This window comes from Nematolebias whitei, chromosome 1 (assembly GCF_014905685.2).
Source record: "Nematolebias whitei isolate Nwh7 chromosome 1, NemWhi1, whole genome shotgun sequence".
Lineage (NCBI taxonomy): Eukaryota > Metazoa > Chordata > Actinopteri > Cyprinodontiformes > Rivulidae > Nematolebias > Nematolebias whitei.
In genome coordinates this window covers 30564975-30588639 of record NC_056498.1, presented here as the reverse complement: position 1 = coordinate 30588639, position 23665 = coordinate 30564975, and the positions used below count along the sequence as shown (strand labels likewise).

Genomic DNA, 23665 nt, shown 5'->3' with positions numbered 1-23665 from the left:
TATACATATACACACATATATGTAAGCAGCGCCTTTTATATCCGTGAGTGATTTTGATTAAATGTCCGATGTCCGATATTTAACTTTATCGCTAATATCGACCGATACCATGCAGATAATATCGTGCACCCCTACTAAATATTTCCCTAATCTATTCCTAAAGATTTACTCATTGTTCTTAATAAATTTGACTGTAGTGTTGTGTTTAACACATCCTAAGATCCATGTTGAATTACTTTTGTCACGGAGAGAAAAGGGAGGAATTGGAATTACCTGTCTGTCCGTTTGTCCATGTTATGAGCATGATAACTTTAAAAATAACTAAGAGACCGACTTCCATTTTGGTGTTTGGCTACATCTAGACATAAGAAAGATTCCTATTGAAAACTGGGGTGTTGTGTCAAAATCCAAGATGGCTGCCACCATATTTATTTGTATCATTTGAGGACGGTATTCTTTCCTTCTTATTATTATTAGACCTTTATTTATACATGTTAGTTCCCATTGAGCCTGGAAGACTCATTTACAAGAGAGACCCGTTTTCTAGTTTTGACTTAAAGGTATAGTTTCCTCAAATGACTGCGGTGGCCAAAGAATAATCTATGGTGGCCAAGGCCACCACTGGCCACCCCCTGGCACTGCCATTGCGCTTGGTCACAAATAAAATTTCACCCTCCACTTTCAGCAGTGGGGGACATCATTGTACTTCTGTCTTGTCTTTATTTTTGCCGTAATGATTGTTGTTGTTGTTTTTCCTGCTTGACTTCAAACTCTTTCTTTATGCCCCACTTGGGCAGAAATCCAGTGTTTAATAGACTAACATTCAATAAGTAAAAAAATCGAGAGAAAAGCTTCTCCTGTACTTGACCTGCCGTGGGCAAACACTTTGCAAGGGCATTGGAAAGCTGCTTAGTGGGACCAGCTTCAACTCTTATGTAAGCAATGGCTCCCCCACTACTGTACTTTGAGGGGAGGGTAACCAAGGAGAGGGGTTGCACAGTTGGCTGGAAGAAAAACATCGGAGGACGAAAAGACCCAAGGAAATCAATCTAGCCTCATGAGAGTTTTCTAACTAGGATTTCTTCATTAAAAAGCCCTCTTCTACTTCCTTCATGCCCTCTTTTTTTATATATGCATCCGGTTACCATTTCTGTCCCCCACACACACACACACCCCACCCCTTTTCTTCTTCATCCCTTCTTATTCCGGTGAAGCACAGCACGTGAGGGGCAAATTTAATCAGAAAATCCCTGCCACATGCACGCCGTGAACAGAAATGACAAATGTCTTCATTTAGCTTTTAATTACTGTGCATCCTTCCAATCACCTGCTGCAACCTTTTGCAATCAGGGGTCCCCACTTCACCCCCCCCAACCCCACCGGTCCTCGTCGCTGCCGCCTTCACAAATGTGTGCTAGAAGTAGATTAGTGACACTGATACAGAGTGACTGATGTGTCAAACTATGAGGATTTCACAACAAGCCAACGTGAAGGAGGTTTATGAAGCATGCACACGACTGAGTGGGATGGATTTGCCTTTTTTTTTTTTTTTTTAATAAAGTTATAGTCTTCTCGTGGTGAAGGATTTGACATGTGGCTTAATTTAATCAGTCAAAGTGTCTTTTGATCCCACACTCCCATTAATCTCGCTGCGGCTGGTTCCCAAACATACCGTCCTACGCCAAAAACTTTACAGATCATCTATTTTAATTCTCTTTTTAAAGCTAAAAGACCCTCTGGTTCAGGAAATGTCCAGCTAATTGACGCTGTCATTACCTAGTGTGAGGCTGAGTCCAAGTGGACTTAAACACAATCGAGCATAGACCAAAAAAAAAGATAGATATGAAGAACCTAATTTTTAATTCTGACAAAGATATTGTTTATATAAGAGGTTTTGTAATGGTAGGTGTATCAAGACACTGTTCCATTAGTATCCACTTCAGACCATTTCACACCAGTCTTCACACAAAAGTTCTATTAAATTCCAGTTACAAACAGTCTAGTTTAGTCCAATTCATTCCAATTTAAATGTGTTTAAGACGCAATCCAATTTTTTTCATCCAACTAGTCCCTCATCATATTTCATTCATTTTTGTCCTAAATAGTTCAATTTTCAGTACTTCTGCCTGAAATTTGTGTTATTAGTTTTATTAATTATGAAATCATTAATAAACTGGAAAAAAGTTTTATTTCTTGAAAAATGACATTTATTGAGTTGGGTTTAACATAGTCTACCTAGATGGCTCTAAAGCTGTATTGTTAAGGTTGTTTTGTGTTATAAATAATCTTCATATAGTATGAAAAACATTTCAGGATAACACAAGAATCAAAGTTTATGTCTAAAATTACCATTGTTTTACAACTTTATAAAATTTCTGATGGACAAGGATTGTGTTCCAAATTATAGCTTCTTTCACAGTAAAATCTGAGCACAACCATTTTTTGTTGGTCTTTGGGATATTAACAACAAAAAAGGTTAAATCATGTCATCTGGACCAGGCTGTTTCTGTGAGTAGCAAGTTGGCCATCTGGCCTAAAACATTTGATTGTTGTACATGATGATTTATTGTTTTGGATGGGTGGGTCCTGTTTGCACGTGTTAAAAACCTACTTTTGAAATTCCTACAGGAGGTTGACTTAGAAAAACAAGCTACCTATGAGACAGATCTGGCTGGTAGGTCATAGACTGAGGAGGTCCTCTGGATGGGGGACAAAACGTTTCTCACTTAAAGATCTGGTCCAGATGCCACGATTTAACCTTTTTTGTTGGATGATTGAGCTTACAAACCTCTTTCTTTGGGACATTATACCACTGAGTCACAATGCTGACCTACCCTTTTCATACACCAACTGGTTCAGCTCTGTGACTACCTCTTACCAAATCAGTGGTGTAACAGCAGCAGGTTAACTTTAAGCCTCCAGGCTACCTCTGTATAAATCACATTGAAACATCCATCCATCCATCCATTTTCTTTACCCGTTTATTCCATTTTGGGTCACGGGGGTCGCTGGTGCCCATGTCCAGCAATCACTGTGCGAGGGGCAGGGTACACCCTGGACAGGTCACAAGTCCATCACAGAGCCACATAGAGACAAACGAGACAAACAATCATTCACTCCCTCACTCACACCTAGGGACAATTTAGAGCTCACATTGAAACATGAAGAAGGCATCTCAGTCCTGGTTTGAAAATGTTTTCTGAAAGAGCCTTTCAATGCTTGGTTGCTCCATAGGCTTGAGCCTTACCCACATGGAAACAGTTTTTCCAAATCATTGGTTTATTTGTCATTTGTAAAAAATATTTTCATGAACACATCCGCTGTTCTACAAACAGATTCATCCACACAGCTAAGCACAAAACACCACAAAAGACTATAGTAGTAGACTATAGTGTTTCCCTTAGGTCACTTGCCTTGGCATGGTTCTCATAGCTCATCTCTTTTGGGGATTTTCGGGGTTGGTGGAGACGGAGACACATCTGTGTTGCTAGCTTTAGCGCAAGCTTAGCGCTACGTTAGTGCCAGTAGTTGTCGACCCGGCCCTAGGTTGGGAGGGCGTTGTGAGGATGCATGAGAGAAGCAGCGTGCTACGTTAGTGTATTGCCTGCCGCTAGCTTAGCGCTACGTCAGTGCCTGCAGTTTTCGACGGGGCCAGGGGTGAGAAGTTCGAGTGAAGAACATTTCAGTAGGCAGGGCACTTGGTTCTGTTGATAGGGCGGGGCGCCCTCCTTGGATAATGGTAGAGGAAACACTAAACTATACACCTGTATGTGTGCTGTAACTGTAAAAAAATCTTAAAATGTATACTTGATGTATATTGGCAGAACAGTGGTACTTTTTGTAGAGCTGCTGCCTCTCAGCGAGCAGGTTACCCTGGTTCAAATCCCGGTACGGGAGCCTTTCTGGGAGGAGTTTGCATGTTTTCTCTGTGCATGCGTGGGTTTTCTCCGGGTACTCCGGTTTCCTCCCACAGACCAAAAACATGCAAATTAGAGAGTGAATGGTCATTTGTGCCCTGTGATGGACTTGCGACCCGTCCAGGGTGTACCCCGCCCCTCGCACAGGGATTGCTGGACATGGGCACTGGCGACCCCCGTGACCCAAAATGGAATAAGCGGGTAAAGATAATGGATGGATGGATGGTCATTTGTCTCTATGTGTCCCTGTGATGGACTGGAGACTTGTCCAAGGTGTACCCTGCCTCTCTCACAGTGGTTGTTGAACATGGGCACCAGTGACCCATGCAACCCTACAAGGAAGAAGTGGGTAAAGATGATGGATGGATGGATATTGTGGATTCATTTTCTTATGTTTACTTTCTATTTATAATGAAAGCTCATGTTCAATAAAGTACAGTATATGCAACAATTATTGTGGCTTTTATTATTTAGGATAACAAAAAATTGGTGTTTGCACCTTACTATTCAAGGCAACATTATGAGTCGTCAGACTTGTCTGCTCACTGAAGTGTCACAGTATCAAAAGATTTTGGTTTCGTTGAGCAACTGACAAATCTGCAGCAAAAAAGGCAAGCATGTAAATTGTCATCTTATTGTTATGTTTGTCACGCTTGGGGTCGTAGGTTGGATTAGAGGTGGGGCGTTGACATCGCCGTTTTCAAAAGGTTGATTTTGGGCTGTCTGCATGAAAACACGAGTGTCGTTTTAAGATTTTTGTTGGTTTGTTTTTTTAACTCTGAAACCCATTTTAAGAAAATACAGGTTTGAGATTCCTAAATGCAGTTTCTTTAGACACAAGGCTGAATTTATGTAAAACTTGCATTTTCACAAAACACCATTCTTGTTTGGACGAGGTCCTAATGGTTGGCCCGCCTGAGATTAACCAGTCAAACTGTAAAATGTGGTTACAGTGTTTACTCAACCGATAACTCAACATAAAGTAGAGCATTTTCTTGGGTTGGTTCTTAGGTTTAGGGGTGCGCACACCCTCATATTTGGGGGGTACAGAGTCAGCTGAAGTTCCATTCTGTCCATATCAATTAATGACGGACACCTGTTGTCTTCTGCATACAGTAACTGCTGAACAGAGGTGTACTTCCAGCCCCCGCTGCTGCTCCACCCTGCCTGTCAACCTTAAGTCCCAAACTCAATTTCAGCATCGCTCTTTTATAATGACCTGCCATTCACTGCAATCCCTGACCAAATTACAGATGTGCAACGTTGTCTGGCTAAACTTATGGAAACTTTCCTGCTGTGAGGACAAAACGTAGATAAAAACTCTCCTGAGGCACCACGTGCATTCACAGGAAAGGAAAGCATGCACGTGATAATGCACATGTTTTTGGGGGTGTGACGTGTGAACATCAAAGGTCATCCAGCAGCTGCACCCCTCTATCTTTTACCTAAACTGCTTATCCTCCATGGCTCCGGAGCCGTCAGGAATAATTCACAGTATTTTGAGCCACACGTCCAAGCCAGCAGGGTGAGAGCTGTCGGGGAGCCAGGAAGCTGCAGCGGGGGGGTGCTTGTTGTTGTGTTAGACGCTGCACCACCGCAGTGTCAAACACACACACACACAATTACAGGCATTTCCTGATGATTCTCTCCTCCGGCAGGAGATTCTCCCTGTGGCGTGTTTATAGTTGGGATTGTCTCAACTGCCAGAACTTGTGATGAATGTGTTGAGGGAGAGTGTGTAAGTGTCCCTGCTGCGCTCCGAGAATGGTGTGTTTGGGGGTAGAAAAGGTGGCACAGAGCAGGTGTTGGTGTGTTTAAGTCTAAACTGGCTCAGGCTCAGTTTCCAGGTTTATCCTGATGATTCTCGTTCATGCCGCCTCTTTTTTGTGAACCAGCAAAACCCTAATGTTGGTTTCTCTGTTGTTTTTTTAAATTCCAGTTAGAAAAACAACATGCACATTGTGATTTAAGCAAATATTAAGCTTTATATTTACTGCCGAATACGTTTGTTTTCTAAGGACGAAGTTCTGCCCGCGTACTGTGACAAGGAGCATTATGTTTGTGTGTGTTAAGGTGGTGGACCTGTACTGGGGAGTAGACCCAGAGGAGTGGGACAGTCCCGAGCTGCACAGACTCCGAATGAAGCTTCTGGAGGAGTGTTTGAAAACCTCAGCTGGGCCGTGCTTTGTTGTGAGTATTGCATGTTTCAAAGATACGATTACCGCAAGTGTGGCAGACTTTGTTTTTTCTTGTAATATACCAGTTGTGGGCCATCAGGCCTTCTCTGCTGGCCTAAGCATTATCAGACTCACCAACTTATGTTTTAAAATGTGTTCTATTACTGGTATTTAATATTTATTAGGTTGTTCCGAATTGTCTGTTCTCTTCATTTCATATCTTGTCTGCTGACTGCACAGCTTACAGCAGCATATGTTTATATAGGGATTGTATCCAATCATGTTTAGATCATCATCTGTTGCTAGGGTCAGAAAAATCTACCAAGATCTTCAGAATCAGTAGCGCAGGCACCCATAGCTTAAAATAAATCACAAAGAAATTGTTGCTTTTAGCTAATCAGATTTTGAGTTTGACGTTAGCAGTTTTACGCCGTTTAATTGGACGGTCCAAGAGCATCACGTCAGAGCTAGCAAACTGCATCTGTAGAGACCTGCATAAGTTCAACTTAATTTATGTAGATTCAATGGCTGTCAAGGAAACATGTTGATTTATGTTAATTGAGTTTATTGCTTTAGATCCTCAGATCCAGGAGGAACAATGCGGGTTCCGTTCTGGCCATGGAATACTGGACCAGCTCTTTACCCTCACTAGTGTCCTCGAGGGGTCAAGGGAGTTTGTCCATCCAGTCTACATGTGTTTTGTGGACTTGGAAAAGGCATTTGACTGTGTTCCTCGGGGTACACTGTGGGGGGTGCTCCATGAAAATGGGATTGGGGCTCATTGTTACGGGCTGTTCAGTCCCTATACAAGCGGTGTGAGAGTTTGGTTCACATTGTCGATAGTAAGTCGGACCCCTTCAGGGTGGAAGTTGGACTCCACCAGGGCTGCCCGTTGTCACCAGTTTTGTTCATAACTTTTATGGACAGAATTTCTCGATGCAACCAGGGAGCAGAAGGATTCCAGTTCAGTGGCCTCACAATTCCATCTCTGCTCATTGCACTTGATGTGGTCCTGTTGGCGTCATCGTGCCGTGATCTCCAGCTTTCACTGGAGCGGTTCACAGCCGAGTGTGAAGCAGCTGGGATGAGAATCAGCACCTCCAAATCTGAGGGATGGTCCTCAACTGCAAAAGGGTAGATTGCTCTCTTCAGATCGAGGGTGAGGTTCTGCCTCAAGTGGAGGAGTTCAAGTATCTCAGGGTTTTGTTCACGAGTGAGGGAAGAACAGAGCATGAGATTGGCAGACAGATTGGTGAAGCATCTGCAGTATTGCGGACTCTGTGCTGGTCTGTTGTGCTGAAGAGGGAACTGAGCTGTAAGGCAAAGCTCTCTGTTTACCAGTCGATCTATGTTCCTACCCTCACCTATGGTCACGAGCTCTGGGTAGTGACCAAAATAATGAGATTGTGGATACAGGTGGTTGAAAAGAGTTTTCTCTGCAGAGTAGCTGGACTCTCCCTTAGAGATAGGGTAAGAAGTTCAGTTATCTGGGAGAAACTCAGAGTAGAACCGCTACTCCTCTACATCAAGAGGAGCCAGTTAAGGTGTTCCTAGCATCTGGTAAGGATGCCACCTGGGCGCCTCCCTAGGGAGGTGCTTTGAGCATGTCTGACTGAGAGGAGACCCTGGGGAAGACCCAGGACACGCTGGGTAGACTATGTCTCTTGGTTGGCCTAGGAACGCCTTGGGGTCCTCCCAGAAGAGGTGGCTGTGGAAAGAGATGTCTGGGCCTCCCTGCTCAAGTTGCTGCCCCCGTGACCTGACTTCGGAACAAGCGGAAGATGATGGATGGATGGACAGACGGATGAATGGATGGATGGATGGGTTTCTTGCTTTAGTATTGGTGTTTACTCTCACTACCTGAGACATCTATCTGAGATGCTGTACCATGATATACCATGTTTCTGTATATTATTGATGCTTTTTATAGATGTGGCGTCATAATGACGGTATTAAGAGATGAATAATTTCAGACAGGACACTACTAAAGGCCTAGGTGTAAAATGCATGGCCTGCCACTGTAATATACATATAGCTCTCTGCAAAAGTCTTCAGTCTTTCACTCCTGATTTATTGAAACTAAAACCAGATTTTTTTTACGAGTGCCTAGCTTCAGTTTGCATCTGTAAGCATCTGTCCAATTAATATGTGTAACTGATGAATGTGACAAAGGACAACTGAATATTGGGTGATCTCTTTTATTTCCCAGTGTGCACAGCTGTTAGAGCTGCTTTGAGGATAAGAACAAGCATTCGAACAGCAAAAAGAAAATTACATCCTTCAGTGCAAAGGCGTCTTCAGGCAGCAGACTGTGAACTAATGAAGTTTTAACGATACAGAGGCACCACAGTGTTTTGATCTACAATTATACATATCTGAGATTTTTGTGATTTTTTTAGATCATTTTAGAGTGTTGTAACAAAACGGGAAGGACACAACAAGAACTTGATTGCAAATTATTCCGATGGAACGGAGCGAGGCATTATGGGTACAGCAGGGTGTTTGGTCTCTAGGGTCATTTATAATTGGGCCTGTTGCAATAAACAATAAATCAATTAATCGCATGATAAATTAAAATTATTGCCCTCATTTTCATTTATCAGCTTTATCATTTCTTCGTGTCCCTCTCTTTCTACTGAAAACATTGGATGACAAAAAGTTCAACTCCGGTGCTCTTCACTGACCCCTCCCGTTCTCTTTAAAATCCATTTTAACCATCCAAAATTGCGTTTTTGGATTGCTAAAAGCAGCTAAGCTGAGAAGCTAAGCTATGAGCTAAACTAACAGGCCGATCTTGGGGAAAAACCTCTGTCTTGTCCAAGCTCGAAAATTCACGGTTGAAACCCGTGCCTTCGTATAAAAAGTTTTTCTCTGCAAAAAAAAAAGCTGAGAACTTTTGTATTTTTTTATTAAAAGCTTTGTGTGAAAAATGCTATGCTAAAGAGCTCAATCCACATCGACCATCTGCCATTTTGAGAACTGGAGAAAGACAGCCCATGTCACGTCAAGGGGCTTCCCTCCCATTTTTCTTAAAGAGACACGCTCCCTTACTAATGAACTCCTTCAGTTCAAACAGTCTTATACTGTCATCTGGTAGTCGAAAAAAGGTACTACGTGCAAAACAAATCTAAACATGTTTTCTTAAATTTGACAATAATTACTGATTATTGTCAATTTAAATCAATAGTCTATCGCAATAATTTCTGAGATAATTAATCGCTCAGCAAAATTTGTTATCGTGACAGGCCTGCGTATAATCCACCTCCTCAGACTGGACAATGCTCATATAAAACCCTACACAAAAACTAAAATAACACCACAGGATCACATTTTACATGTATCTTTATCTCTAACAGCTGTTTGAAAGCAAGTAAAATCCGGATTTAACACATTCCCTCTAGCTTTACCGTTCCTCTTTAGTGTCTGTCAGTGAAGCCTTTTTTCTTTTTTTTTTTTAATAAATATTTATCAGAGCTTTAAGATGCACAGGAAAGATGTGAGAGAAAAGTTTTCAGTGTATCTTAAGTCCCAATGAGCATCCACATCCTTCACAAATCACCATCATGAAGGCTTCACGAACCGTGACGATTGGGGAAAATGAACTCGGCCTCAACAGAGGCGATCCATTCTGAACAGAAATGAAATTCTACACACACCATCGAGCTGATAGCCATGTTGAAAGATTTTTCTAAAGCAATCTCAGGTTTGAAATCCTTCACAAGCACATCTCTATGAAAGCCACAAAGCATCCAGAGATGTCACACACTCATCAAAACAAGAAGCCAGCAGCCCACAGATGTTTGTTGACAAGTAGGAAATTGGAAGAGAAAAGCTTGAAGTTATGGACTGATTCTGATTTACGTTGCTACTTTTACTTTTCACAACAAAACGCTCATTTAAAAATTGAAGTACTTGAAAAAGAGCACAAGCTTCATATGCAATTTTTTTTTCAATCTAAGATTCTCAGACAATCTAGAAACAAAGTACTTAGTACTTTCTGTTAAAGTTGCTTTTTAAGGGGCACACACTGACATTATGCTTAGAAATATCTAATGTTTTGATTGGAAAGCCATTTCTAAATGTCTTAGCCCACCCTTCACACTGCATGCTACCTTCTTAATAACAGGTGGCAATTTCGCCTCCTACTCAAGTGTCTGGCGCCGCCTACTCTGACGATTTTTTTCTCTTTGGAGCCAACTGACGTGCCTGCGCATGATAGTCACATGACCAGTTTCAGTTACTTTAGCGGGAAAGACACAGCATCTCAGCGACTGTTTCCCTATGGTTTGCCCAGTATCCAAGGAGGAAGCCCCGCCCTGTCAACATAACCAAGCGCCCTGCCTACCAAATCCCCCACCCCCAGCTCTGCTCTGCCCCTTCCAGATTGGGAGCAGAGATTAGAAGGCTCAGCTCAGACTGTAAATTGTGTGCTAGAAGCATACAAACGTGGTACTCCACTAGGGGTGTAACAGTACGCTAAAATTACAGTTCGGTTCAGTTTCAAGGAGGGCTTGGTTCGGTTAATTTTCGGTACAAAAAAGGCCAAAATGAAGACTTACAAAACATTTATTTTGAAAATATGCCAAGTAAACAATACATTTGTATAAAAATAAATAAAAACAACCCATTTGGATATTTTAAATAAACAACACTTTACAATAAATTAACTATACTAACAATAATAAAAATCTTAATAACAGTCAGAACCAGAACAATAAGCAGCAACAGACCGTTTACTATCTAGCTAATTAAGTTTTGAGGTTTTGCCAAAAAGACCAACTTGTCCACATTTTCTGCCAAAAGCTCAGATCTAGTTGCAGTGAATATCTCCAGCGGTGGAGAAAACCGCTCACTAACAACAGGTAGCACTTTGCTAATTTTTGCAGTGTGGCTGTATTTGGCCTCATTACTCACAGCCTCTTCTTGGACCTGCTCCCACCTGTCCCTGGAAAAGTTCAGAGTTCAGTCATCACAGACTTCTTAGCTGGAGGTGATCTCTGGTGCATTTCCCTGAAGAGGAAGAAGACTCAGCTGCTACCTCTGTCCCAGACTGGAAATAAAACACAAAGAGGTTAAAAAAAAAAAAAGAGTTAATAAGATTATAATTTTAAATTAAAAAAGTTAATTACATCATAATAAAATAGCAATACCTCTTCTTGAATGGTCATCATTTGTTATGAGGTGGTTGAATCTCTCGGTCATCATCATCATGTGGCAGAGCTTTAATCTGGGCTCCAGGGCTTGATGACAATATCAGTTTTAGCTTTTTCATAAAGTGCTGCTACAACTTTTTGGCTGAAGTGTTGACGTGATGGGATGTCATAGCGGGGCTCAATAACTTTAAAGCCGGTGCATCAACAACAGAATACGGACGTAGATCCAGAGCTTTAAAAACTCCTACAGCTTGTGTTATTGCTTTCGACCGATCTGAATTACCTGATAAAGGTTGTTTAAATGCTGCTGTTATCGGTCTTTGCACCATCCAAGCTGCTAGAAGAGACTTTCATATTTGGATGATGTCGTTTCAACTGCATTAACAAGTTAGACGTGTTGCCTGCTGCAGATCCAATCTCCGTGAAACAAGGTCAACACACAGCTTTGGATTTGCGCTTGTCTTTTAACAAGAAAGTCATAATGTTCCCAAACAGGAGACCGCAACAAGATGCTAGAATGCTAATGCTACGCGTGCTGCAAGACTATAGCGCCGTGCTGAATTACGCTTAGGAACTTTAGTTCTGCAGCGCATAATCTCTCGTTAATAAAATTTAATGAGTGAAAAAATAACCGAAACGGTACGCACGTGGATCGAACCGAACATGCTGTACCGAAACGGTTCAATATACCCATGTGTACCGTTACACCCCTATACTCCACTATACAGCCCCCCGGCTACAAATGCCAGCTCTAAAGTAGCGCTAAGCTAGCGTGCAATACAGACATAGCACTACACTTCTCCAACTTTTCCAACTTCTCCTACTCAAAAAGTTATTGAGAAGGTTGTGCGTGATGACCCCACTACACTCTACGCAACTTACATGACTATTGAAACATAGCTGGATCAAATCTGGAACACCTATATCAGTGTGAAAGAAATCCTTGCGGTGCTATGCTCCCAGTACTAGCCAGATAGTTTTTTTTTCTTCGCTATTTGATTCTTCTTTGATTTCTGATGCATATGAAATTCTGTGGCCAAGACTACAGCAAGACTGATGTACCTCACTACAAAGTTTGAGCCTGTACTTTGAGTCATTGTCACATGGCGTCTCAGATCAAATCTTTTCAGGTGGCTCATTGCCAAGCCTTGTGGGATCTACAGAGCAGGACACAGAGATCTGCTTGCACATGTAAGGATGTATTTAGTGAGTAGCCTGCCCAAACTAAAATCAAATTCAAGCATCAGGATGACCTGAGGATGACCAAAGCAATCCATTGTCAGACAGGTCACTGATACAAAAGTTACCCACGTGACAAAAGGCTGTGCCCTGCATGGTAAGTTAGGATTTGTTTAGCCAGGAACTCAAGACCAAGACCAGAACCATTATTACTTGTACCTGCTATTGAAAGTCCAGCATTAATGGACTTTCTGTCAGGGTCCATTAGGCTGAAAACCTGGCAGAATTAATCTGAGGGCCCAACTACACTGTTCAGTTGATAGTGACATACAGTATCTGGTAGACCTTTGTAGTCTTAGTTTATTGGGGTAACAATGAAATGACAGGTTTGGTTTGTTCCTTTAGCAATTTGTACAACTTACTGCTGATCATACACTAATTTAAAGTTGTATTTTTTTTTTTTCACTTGAACAACATCACAATAAACTAACGTGGAAAACTAAATATGTGGACTGGAAAGTTGAGTTTAAGCCCTGATAACCTGGACTGAACCAACCAAAAGTAAAACAAAAAGAAAAAATAGTATTGATTTTTGTGTTGCTGTGGCGTTGCACACTGTATTGGTTTCATAGCTTCTTGTTCATGTTTTCTTTCATCTGCCTGATCTATCCTGCATTCAGACATTCAGCCCCATTGACACCGAACCCCAGATCGGTGCTCAAAAGTTGCACACATTAGTGTCCTCTCCATCTGGTTGGTTAAATGTTTAATGGCATATTCTAGTGGTTTGACTTCTGTGATGAATGTAGAATTTCAGGCTGCAGGTCCCATGATAGCTGCACCAGCCCATCCTAACATGTCAGAGCCAGCTGCTGCCGGCCTACAACTCGATCCCCTGCCGTCGCCAGGCTGGCCAACCAGCCCCATTTCCATAACCAGGGAGCCTAGAGTGGTGGTGGCATTTTCTCTAATCAAGATCCTGTTTTTGACAGTTTTAGGTTGTCTGAACATCTCTTGAGAACGGTTGTTTATTTTTACATGGTGCTAGCTCTAAATATACAGATAAGGACGAGGGAAAACGTCAAGCAGATCTTAAATATTCATTTTTGAACACGAGTGGGAGGACACATGGCTGTGTGGCCTGCAACTCAGGCAGCTCTTAGTCTCTACATTTCATTTCCTTAATGTTCCTCCTTTTCACTTCTCTCATTTTCATTCTTGTTCTTGGCCTGTTACGAACACAAATCAGCCGCTCATTGTCTATTTGCACCATTACCATCACCCTTCACCCACTCAGGTGTCGCCAAAGTGTCACTCACAGATAAATGTGGGTTCTGCAGACTATAGCCAGTGTCACAGAGCTGAGTGTGTGAATTAAAGAGGGGTAACGACAGTAACTAGAAGGAAAGGATAAAGACGGGAAACGCTCTGGGAAAATAAATGACTTCAATACTGATTATTGATCTTGTAGAAAAGCTACAGAGAGAGCAGAGAATGGAGATGGGCGTGTGTGCTGTAGGTGTTTTTGTTGCTGCCACAAAGGATCGGTGCAACAACTGGAAACCTTTTTAATCTCTCCGTGATATGAGTATGGCTGCTCAGTCAGCTACAAAGAATTGTCCTGCAGACACATTGATTCGCAGGGTTTTTTATTTTTTGTTATTTTGTTTTTATACCTTGTGAGTCAAGATTTTTCCATCTCAAGCACATTACGATCCTCCCTAATGATAGGTTTGAAATAGTTAAAGTGCAAAATAGCTATTGAAAACAGTCATCCAGTTCTCAAGTTTCCAGACTTTAGGAATCAACTCTAATATAATAAAAGTAGCATTATTTGAGGGCTAAGACAACAATCATGTGTGTGCTTCAGGTGTTGGGGATGACTCTCAACTACTACCACAACAAACTTTAGCTCAATCGTTACAAACTAATCTACTTGTGTTTGCTGAGGCAGAAAAGCTGTACTAGCCATCTAGAGTTGCTTTGACTCAAAGGCTAATCAATTATTGAGGTAGTTTCAATGATTATTTTTCTCAAAGTCCAACCACTGGTTCATGATATATTTTGCTAACAGATAGACAAAACAAAGGCAATGACATTATTGTCCACTTATCAAGACGATGGGCGATAATTGTCCTAATTTTGAATAGTCTGTATTTTTAGGAGAAAGCATTGGCATCAGAAGCATTTGTAATGAGTGTGTGTGTGTGTGTGTGTGGGGGGGGGAGATAGGGGGGACTGCTGTTCTCTCCCTGGGTCCTATCCCTGAAAATTATGAATAAAGTAGATGCCATTTCTTGCATTCTGGTGTATTTTAACGGGTTGTTAAACATCAATGTTTACCTACATATTGTATGTAAACACTTGATTCAATAACTATTTTAGAGTTAATGGCACAACAAGAAGTAGTCTGACCAACAGCTCTCCTTGTGTGAATAAAACACGCTCCGCTTTTCTCAAGCATCTTAGCGCCCCCCATGTCGAAAACTGCCAGAACTAACGTAGCGCTAAGCTAACGGCGTGCAATACAGATTCGTTAGCTAAGATGCTACAGACATAGTGCTCCACTTCTCTCACAGACCCTAACCCACCCCCATACCCATCAACAACTGCCAGCACTAACGTGGTGCTAAGCTAGCTCGTAAAGCAAAAATGTCTCCCCCTCCTACCCCTGTGTAGAGTCATACTTGGATCCAAATAATTTGAACCGACCCGGCCCCAGCCCACAGCCATCGTCTCCGAACCCCACCCGATCCGACGAATTAACAGTAATTACAGGTCCAAACCCGAACCCCCCCCCTCCCCCCAACATTTTTAAATAAGCTTACCACCGACTAATATTAACAGTTGGCGGATGCGCGAGGCTGATTAAAGGGGCAGAAGATCGGAGCTGAGGAGCCGTCAAAGCGCATTAAATGCTTCCCCTGCTTCTGCCTGCCTTGGACCCAGCGCTGACATGTCAAATATTTTGTGATCTCACCTGTTTGGGTTGTCTGAGGCGCGCGTCTGCTGAGTGCAGCAGATGAATGAACGTCTATTTGGGCTGATGGATCGCTGGCAGTAGTCCGTATGAAGCTAAACTGAACTTTTTACCACTTTCAACCAGCCGGTCAGCGCACAGTCAAATGGCCATGTGTGACGGGTTTAGTATGGCAAGCAATGTTTGCATATATTGGATTGTTGGCCTGACGCAATAAAAAGCCTGACACCAACCCCAGCCCACACATCAAGCACATTGTTATGGCCTGGCCCAGTCTGAATCCGGGTCGGGCTGGGCCGGTCAGCCGGGCTCCGGGTTCGGGTTAGAAATGACAGCTCTACCCCTGTGAGCGCCCTACCAAGGCAGATGATTGATGGGAAACACTATGTGGTGTGGAGTTGTTTTAGGTAACCAGGAAAACCGGGATCAAATTTTTAGTGGTTTACGTATTCTTCTATTAATCCAGTGGAATGGATTAGTTCATGAAGAAATAGAAACAGCGTTGGATGAACTATTATTTCATGGTAAATGTGGGGAAATATGTCCCCTTCACATATAATAGTTGCAATGCCTATGTGAGTGACATTTCCCTGCTCCAATACAACAGATTACAAAGAACAAATTACCTTAAACATCTTTCCATCAATTATTGGAGAATCCTGTTGCTCCTCCATCACTTTAAGTCTGGTGTGCCAACGTAGAGATGCATCTAAACCTGTCAGGACAATGGGTTGTGAGTGATGCAGAGGTTATTGCTGAGCACAAGGCAGCTCAGGGTTGTAAACGCATACAAACCACACCTCAGCAGGAGGTGGTTTTACTTTATACTGTCAGTTCAATAAAACTGGTTTCCATAGCAATAGCAAGGGTTGGCATGGTGATACTGTCATTGACCCAAAGATTAAGCATGACGACGAGCCAGGACTTTTCCCCATTCTTCTTAGCTTCTTTTCAAAAGTCTCAAATTCCCTTGTTTGGAAAAAAAAAACAACTTGTTAAATGCCTCAAGGATGCAGATCGACAAAGAGAACGGAGCCCGTCAGGTTTTGTTCTGGGTTCAACAGGGTTGTTAAAGACAGCGTAGCTCAGATTTCTCCCTTTTTATTTTTGCAAGATGTGAGTACTGATGTGGCATCACAGACAGACTTGTTAATTGTCTGCATGCTGCTGCAAATTCTGCAACAGACAGTCTGAAGTATCAAGTTCAATTACGGTATATCAGTGTTTATGTATATCACATAAAAATCTAAGAATATTTAAAAAAAATAGTGACAGATTTTTTTTTTATCGCCAAGATTATATAGAAAATTGCAACGTTTGATTTATAAAACAAGAACACTTGGTTTGTTATGTAAAAAAGTGCATATTTTCAATAATTTTTTGCATACATACTAGTTTAGAAGTTGTTTTTTGTCTCTCTTGCTAGTTTATGCTTTTCTGTGTTACCCTATGTCCTAAATATGTAGTAAAAAGATCAAAGAGGAATTTGAGGACAGTGTCTTTTATCTCAGTCAGCATTTTGGGGGTCAGTTTGGGTAAGAAACCAGCAGGAAAAAACAAGCTTTAATGGTTTTGTTTTCTTGCAGAGTTGCTGGATTTTTAATTAAATGCATTTTTATCTATTTGTAGCTGAAGCACAAAAAGCTCAAACAAACCTGAGCTTTCTAGAACAGTCTGATGGCTTGTAAAGCACATTTCAAACAGATGACGTTTGCCTCTGCTATGCAGCAAATAGCAGCACAGCTGACTGTGTGTTTTATGGATTAATTGACCACATGAGTGATTGATTTGTTAATTCATACTGTGGCTCTGCATAACGTCTTAGCTGCCTCTTCCAACTGGTTCATCAGATAAAGTGCACTTAGCCGGAGTATAAAACTCATTCCAAGGATGAAAAACCTGAGGAAGAAGCAGAAGGGATGGTGGGAGGCAAGGGATTGCAGCTAAACACTGAAATTGCATTTGACCACTGTGCTATCTTTGCTTCAGCCTCCTGGGTTTTTTGTGCCATTGGCTCCTGAGGAGTGATAAGCGCTGCAGAAGTCCTTCTCAAAAGGCTAACACATATGCACTGTACATGGACCGAAACATATAAGGGTGAGGAACAATCTCCAGCTAAGATAGTTAGTTTCAACCATCCATCATAAATTTAACATTTTGCCTTCTGTACATCAACGATATGATTGACTGATTATTGATATTGCTGCCCGGTTGACAGGTGTGAACATTCTGTCATACAGAATCGAACCACTAGATTCTGTCTTTATCTATCTATAGTTCCCACAAACACAGTGAATCACCCATTCCATTCATCCTGCTGTAGCACCAGGAATTTGAGCTGAGAGAAACCCTGTCATGTAAAAATGACCTTCAGTTTTCGCTGCATCTCTTTCCCAACATTAGTCATTTAGCCCAGTATCTCTTTCCTTTACATCACAGCAGCCCAGTGTACAAAAGTATTTACATGCTCCAAACAGTAAAGTATAACTTGTTTGTGAGCAATATCATCTAAAAATATCCATCATTATGTAAAATGAAACATGCCAACAGCAATCACCCATGTGAAAAACTGATGACTGACTCTTCCATATGCTAAAGCTGTGCAAATTTCACTGGAGTAAAGACGTTCAGTAAATGAAGACTAAATAAGTTGGTTGGTGTTTGTCCAGATAGTTTTCTTGACCGTGCTTGTTCCTGTTCAAGAGGAATAAAAGTCAGCCATACTAAGGCAGAGTACATGAAAGTGTCGGGAAGTATTGTAAAGCACTTTGAGTATCTTGATTGGATAGAAAGGTGCTATATAAGTACAGTCCATTTACCATTTACAAGTGTATGAATGAGAGATAGGCCGGTGGAACAGTGAGGTTACAAGGAGCAGAGGTCACAAAGGTGCAGGACTTCAAGTACTTGGGGTCCACTGTCCAGGAAAATGGGGACTCTGGTAAAGAGGTGAAGAAGAGTGTCCAGGCAGAATGGAGTGGATGGAGAAAAGTTTCAGGAGTGATTTGCGACAAAAGGGTTTCAGCAAAGGTCAAAGGAAACTTTTTCAAGACAGTTATGAGACCAGCTATGTTGTATGGTCTGGAGACAGTGGCATTAACAAAAAGGCAGGAGAAAGAACTGGAAGTGACAGAAATGAAGATGTTGAGGTTCTCCTTAGAAGTGACAAGGATGGATAAGATTAGGAATGAGCTCATCAGAGGTATAGCACAGAATGAACAACTGGGACTGAGATAAAGTTAGAGAGACCAGACTGAGATGGTTTGGACTTGTCCAGAGGAGGGACAGTGGGTATACTGGTAGAAGGATGTTAGAAATGCAGCTGTATAAATAAAGGTTGAATGAAAAGAAAAAAGTTTGTATTGAGTAGATGGGTATGAATACAGCAGCATATACAATACAGCAAGAAAGAAGCAGGCAAAAGATAATGGATGGAAAAGGGTAGAGTGCCTTCTTTTGGGGGGGGGGGGGGGTGTCTGCCCCCAAGTAGAAGAGTTTACGTATCTTGGGGTCTTGTTCACGAATGAGGGAAAAATGGAGCGAAAGATCGATAGATGGATAGGTGCGCCATCTGCAGTGAAGCGGGCGCTGTTGTGGTGAAGAGAGAGCTGAGTCAAAAGACGACGCTCTCAATTTACCGGTCGATCTGCATTCCGCGTTCCTACCCTCATCTATGGTCATGAGCTTTGGGTTGTGACCGAAAGAACGAGATCATGGATACAAGCGGCCGAAATGAGTTTTCTCAGCACTGTGTCTGGGCTCTCCCTTAGAGATAGGGTGAAAAGCTCGGTGATCCAGGAAGGACTCAGAGTAGAGCTGCTGCTTCTCCACGTCGAGAGGAGCCAGTTGAGGTGGCTCAGGCATCTGGTTAGGATGCCTCCTGGATGCCTCCCTGGTGATGTGTTCCGGACACGTCCCACCGGGAGGATACCCAGGACAGGACACACTGGAGGCACTATGTTTCTCAGCTGGCTTGGGAATGTCTTGGGATTCCCCCTGGAGGAGCTGACTCAAGTGGCTGGGGAGAGGGAAGTAGGGGCCTCCCTACTTAGGTTGCTACCCCCTCGACCTGACCCCGGAGAAACAGAAGAAAATGGATGGATGGATGGACAGTAAACCTGTTTTTATTTTTGAGGCAACCTGTGTTAAAACATTCATCACTTGAACCACCTGATGGCCTTTCCTTCAGTCACACCTGTTTTCTGTAAATATGCCGGCTTACTTCTCTGTTAGTCTTTTAATTTGGGCAGAAAGTTCCTCACAGGTGGGCTTCCCCACCTCCTCATCATTTGACTCAAGCATCCATCTTTTTAATGTGACTGGCTCCTGTTGTGCTGTAATATTAGCGTTGTTCTCCTGTTAGGGCTTTTACTTTAATGGGCATAGTTAAGTCACGGGGAGCTCATATATTCGGCACATTATCTTTATTGACGTGTGTGCCGGTTTGCTTGTGTGTGTCTGTTAACGGAATACCTCATAAACCACTTGACGGATTTTGATGAAACTTGCAGAAATTAACTATTAGCTGTAATTCTACAACATATTAACTTTTAGAATGAACCAGAGACAGGATGGCTGCCGAAGCCAACTGACTTTGAAAAACACAAAAATTACTGTAACGTAGTCAGTTTTACAGATACTGACCTAAAGTTTGGCATGCTAATAGCTAAGGCTAATACCCAAGACATATTCTGAGCTCTAACAGATTGCACAAGAGTTTTATTCTAAATTTTGCCATTAACTCTTTGGATTAAACTTTGTCTGTCTGTTAGCAAAATATTTCACGAACCACTGGATGGATTTAAATTGATTTTTAGGATATAATCCTTGAATGCCCACTTACAACTGAAAAGCTATTGGAGCCAACCTAATAAGAGATGTCTGCCACAACCATTTGACCTTAAAAATCACACAAATGGCTATAATTCTGTCAATTTTATAGATGATGACCTCAAATTTGGTGTGGTTGTCACTGGGAGTCGGTTGCAAGACATTCTCCAAGGGCTACTCATTGTACAAGGTGCTAGCTTAAAACTTTAACCATAACTGCTGGAGTCAACCCTGGTTGTCTGTTAGCGAACATATATCAAGAAACACTGGATAGATTTTATTGAAATTCTCAGAATGTAATGATTCAGTATACGTCTGCAACTGATTAACTTTTGGAAAAAACCTACTTCAAACTGGTTGCCACAGCTAATCGAGTTTAGTCAGCACATAAACAGCTATAACTCAGCTAATTTTACAGACGTTGAGGAAAAATTTGATGCGTAGTAGTTGAGAGTCATTTACAACAGATACTCTGAGCGTGACATCTCAGAATATTGCATGAGTTCAAAATGTTTTGTCACTGTTGGCTATAACTGCATTTTCTAAACATAAGGGGATCTTAGTTTAAAACTCAAGCATGAAGCATTCACACTATTGTGATCCTTTTTTTTTTTCAGTACATTTTCGGCGCGTTTCTCGTCCCGCAGTTTTCAACAAATCATACATCAACACGTTCAGCTCTTTCAGGACAATCCTGCTATGACTTTTGGTATTGGTGTAACTTTAGCTTTTTGAAATATTTAGCCTTTTCTGCCATGTTTTTAATCATAGAAAATGAATTGAGCTCATTTTACATCCTTCATATCTGCTCATTTCTTTCAGCATAGTTGGGCAAACATGTTCTTTCTGATTTTTTATGCGAATTTAACCTTGTCTACCTTTTCAGCTAATTTTTTAGCTAATTTCTGCTGTTTTCAGATAAATTCAAGTGTTTCATGGTAATTCCTGCTACTTTCAGCTTAATTAACTTTTTTTTTCTTCTTTCGGCTGCTCCCTGCGTTAGGGGTCGCCACAACGAACTAAGTCGCACGAAGACTTGGCAGTTAACACTCAGTTAATTAACTTATTTCTGCTAATTTCGGCTTGTTGTGCTTTTTTCAGCTAGTTTCAGCCACTATTTTATTTCATTTCATTTTGCCATTTCAGCTATTATTTAGCAGTTTTTTAAGCCAATTTTAGCTTTTTCAGCTAATTCCACATTATTTTAAATCAGTTCATCTGTTTCCACTTCCTTCCAGTAAAATAAGCTTTTTTCTGCCTTTTCGACTACTTTAGCTGTTTTTTGCTCATTTTAGTTTTTTAGCTGATTTCCTGTTTTTTGCTTATTTAAAACTAATTCAGCATATATGTGTTCTTTCTGCTTTCTCCAGCTAATTTAGGCTTGTTCTTTCATTTCAACTACATTTCAGCATGTTTTTTTTAGCTAATTTCTGCTGTTTTTCAGCTAGTTCTTTTGCAATAAGACATTGCGAACGACTTCTCTTCCTCACACCACCGAACTCTCAAAAACCACAGACTCCCAAATAAATCTTTGCTAATTTGTGCATTTTAGCCTTGAAACTGTGCAAATGCGAATAAATGTACCACAGAGGAGATAGTGGGCTTTCAGAGCTCAGCCGTCCCACACAGGCCGTGCAACGTGCCATCGTCTGATTCGGCTCGCTCTCTGCATCTGTTCCCACTGCGACTGCCAAGGGAAAAAGGGCTCCAACGTGGAGTGGCTTTGAACCGACTTTGCTGCGAGCGTGCTGTCGTTTTTCCTGCTCGTCTGAGCTCACAGTCATTCGGCTCGTCCCTCACTCGCTCTGCGTCTCCTCCCAGCGGCGAGGCTTGAGGTGCGTGCGCGTTATGACACATGGAGTAAAAATCAGCTGGTCACATTGGGACGGGTTTCTTTTTTTTTTTTTTTTTTCCCCCTTCGTTCACAAACATGACTGATAGAGAATATCCAACACCGAGCCAGGAAATAGCCCTGATTCCTCTAACGTTATTGAATTTCCTGTCACTTAGAAATAATATAGATGAGGCAGGAGTCTGCAACACGAGGCTGTCGGTCCCGCTGCAGTTCCTCTTTGTAGCTTTAAGTGAAAATAACAACTAAATGTATGGATTTTCATATCAGTCACAAAAACAGCTAGTTTTAGCTGGGGGGGATATTTTTTAACTGCACCAGTTCTTGAGCATTTCTAATATGTTTCAGGTTATGAAAATGATACCTCTAAAAGATAATTTTGAGAGGCTTATATTTGTACCTTAAATTGTTACAACGAAATGAAACTTAAAATATTCAAGTGATTGCATCCGCTGAACTCTAAAGCAGGATTATTCAACTAAATTGTTCAGGAGGGTCTCAGTTACTGAAAGCCATTAGCTCAGGGGTCATACATCAGGAAATTACTCTAATTTAAACTAATTTACTTACGATTAAAACTCCAGTTTTAAATAAGCTCATCGGTGGGCCAGACTGAGCTCACCTGCGGGCCGGTTGTGGCCCCCGGGCCGCCAGTTGAATAGCCTTGCTCTTAACCAAGAGAACAGAAAATAAATCAGCCAAAAACCCAGTGAGACAGATCGAACAGAACACATCAGGATTACCTGCGCAGGTATTCACAGTTTAACAGTTTGGGAGTAGAGGAGCAGCATGATTTATTTAAACTCAGACGTAACTGAGGTGTAAAGCAGAAACACGAGGGTTGAAGTGTCAGAATCAGGTCTGCTTGTGTTTGCAGCTGCATCCCTGATGTCCCAGCTGCACCACAGTTGGTGCCCGGGGCTCTGAAACAGCCTGAAATAGGTCATACTGTTTGCATCACTGGCTTCACAGTTCACCCGACGACACGGATCCACAAAACTGAGCCCTAAAATAAGATTCTGTTGAGTCACGTTTTCACTGTGCTTTGTCTTTATTTCCTTCCATCTGTCCTTAGGCTCTGGTGGGAGAAAAATACGGCAGCATCCGGGTGCCAGGGGAGGTGGAGTCAGCAGAGTTTGAGATGATCCTGGATGCAGCTGTGGAGGCGGGGCTGGACACACACATCTTGGAAGAGTGGTACTGCAGGGATGAAAACTCTGTGCCACCCGCTTACTACCTCAAACCCAAAGCCCAAATGCTCAAGAACTACCAGAACTCTGTGAGTCTAAGTTACATGTGATACCCTGCATGAGCTACATAAAAATAAATCTGAGAATATGGTCATTAAAATAACATTACAGTGTGGGGATTAGTGGATTATTTTTCAAGTTATCCAGCACACAAGGTTTACACACACACATATATATATACTGTACATGTATACATGCACACACTTTATTTATATATATATACTGTATATACAGTATATACTATATACACACACACACACATATATATATATATACACACACACACATATATATATATACACACACACACACACATATATATATATA

General features: G+C 41.7%; 1 protein-coding gene across 1 annotated transcript in view; it reads left to right on the top strand.

The window, feature by feature from the left end:
* Positions 1–23665, top strand: part of LOC119408053 (NACHT and WD repeat domain-containing protein 2) — a 71790-nt gene that overhangs the window by 35267 nt on the left and 12858 nt on the right. Inside the window, exons 4-5 of the mRNA XM_037674924.1 lie at positions 5991–6107; positions 23164–23367. Of these exons, the coding sequence (XP_037530852.1) occupies positions 5991–6107; positions 23164–23367 (321 nt within the window). The remainder of the gene's footprint in view (positions 1–5990; positions 6108–23163; positions 23368–23665) is intronic.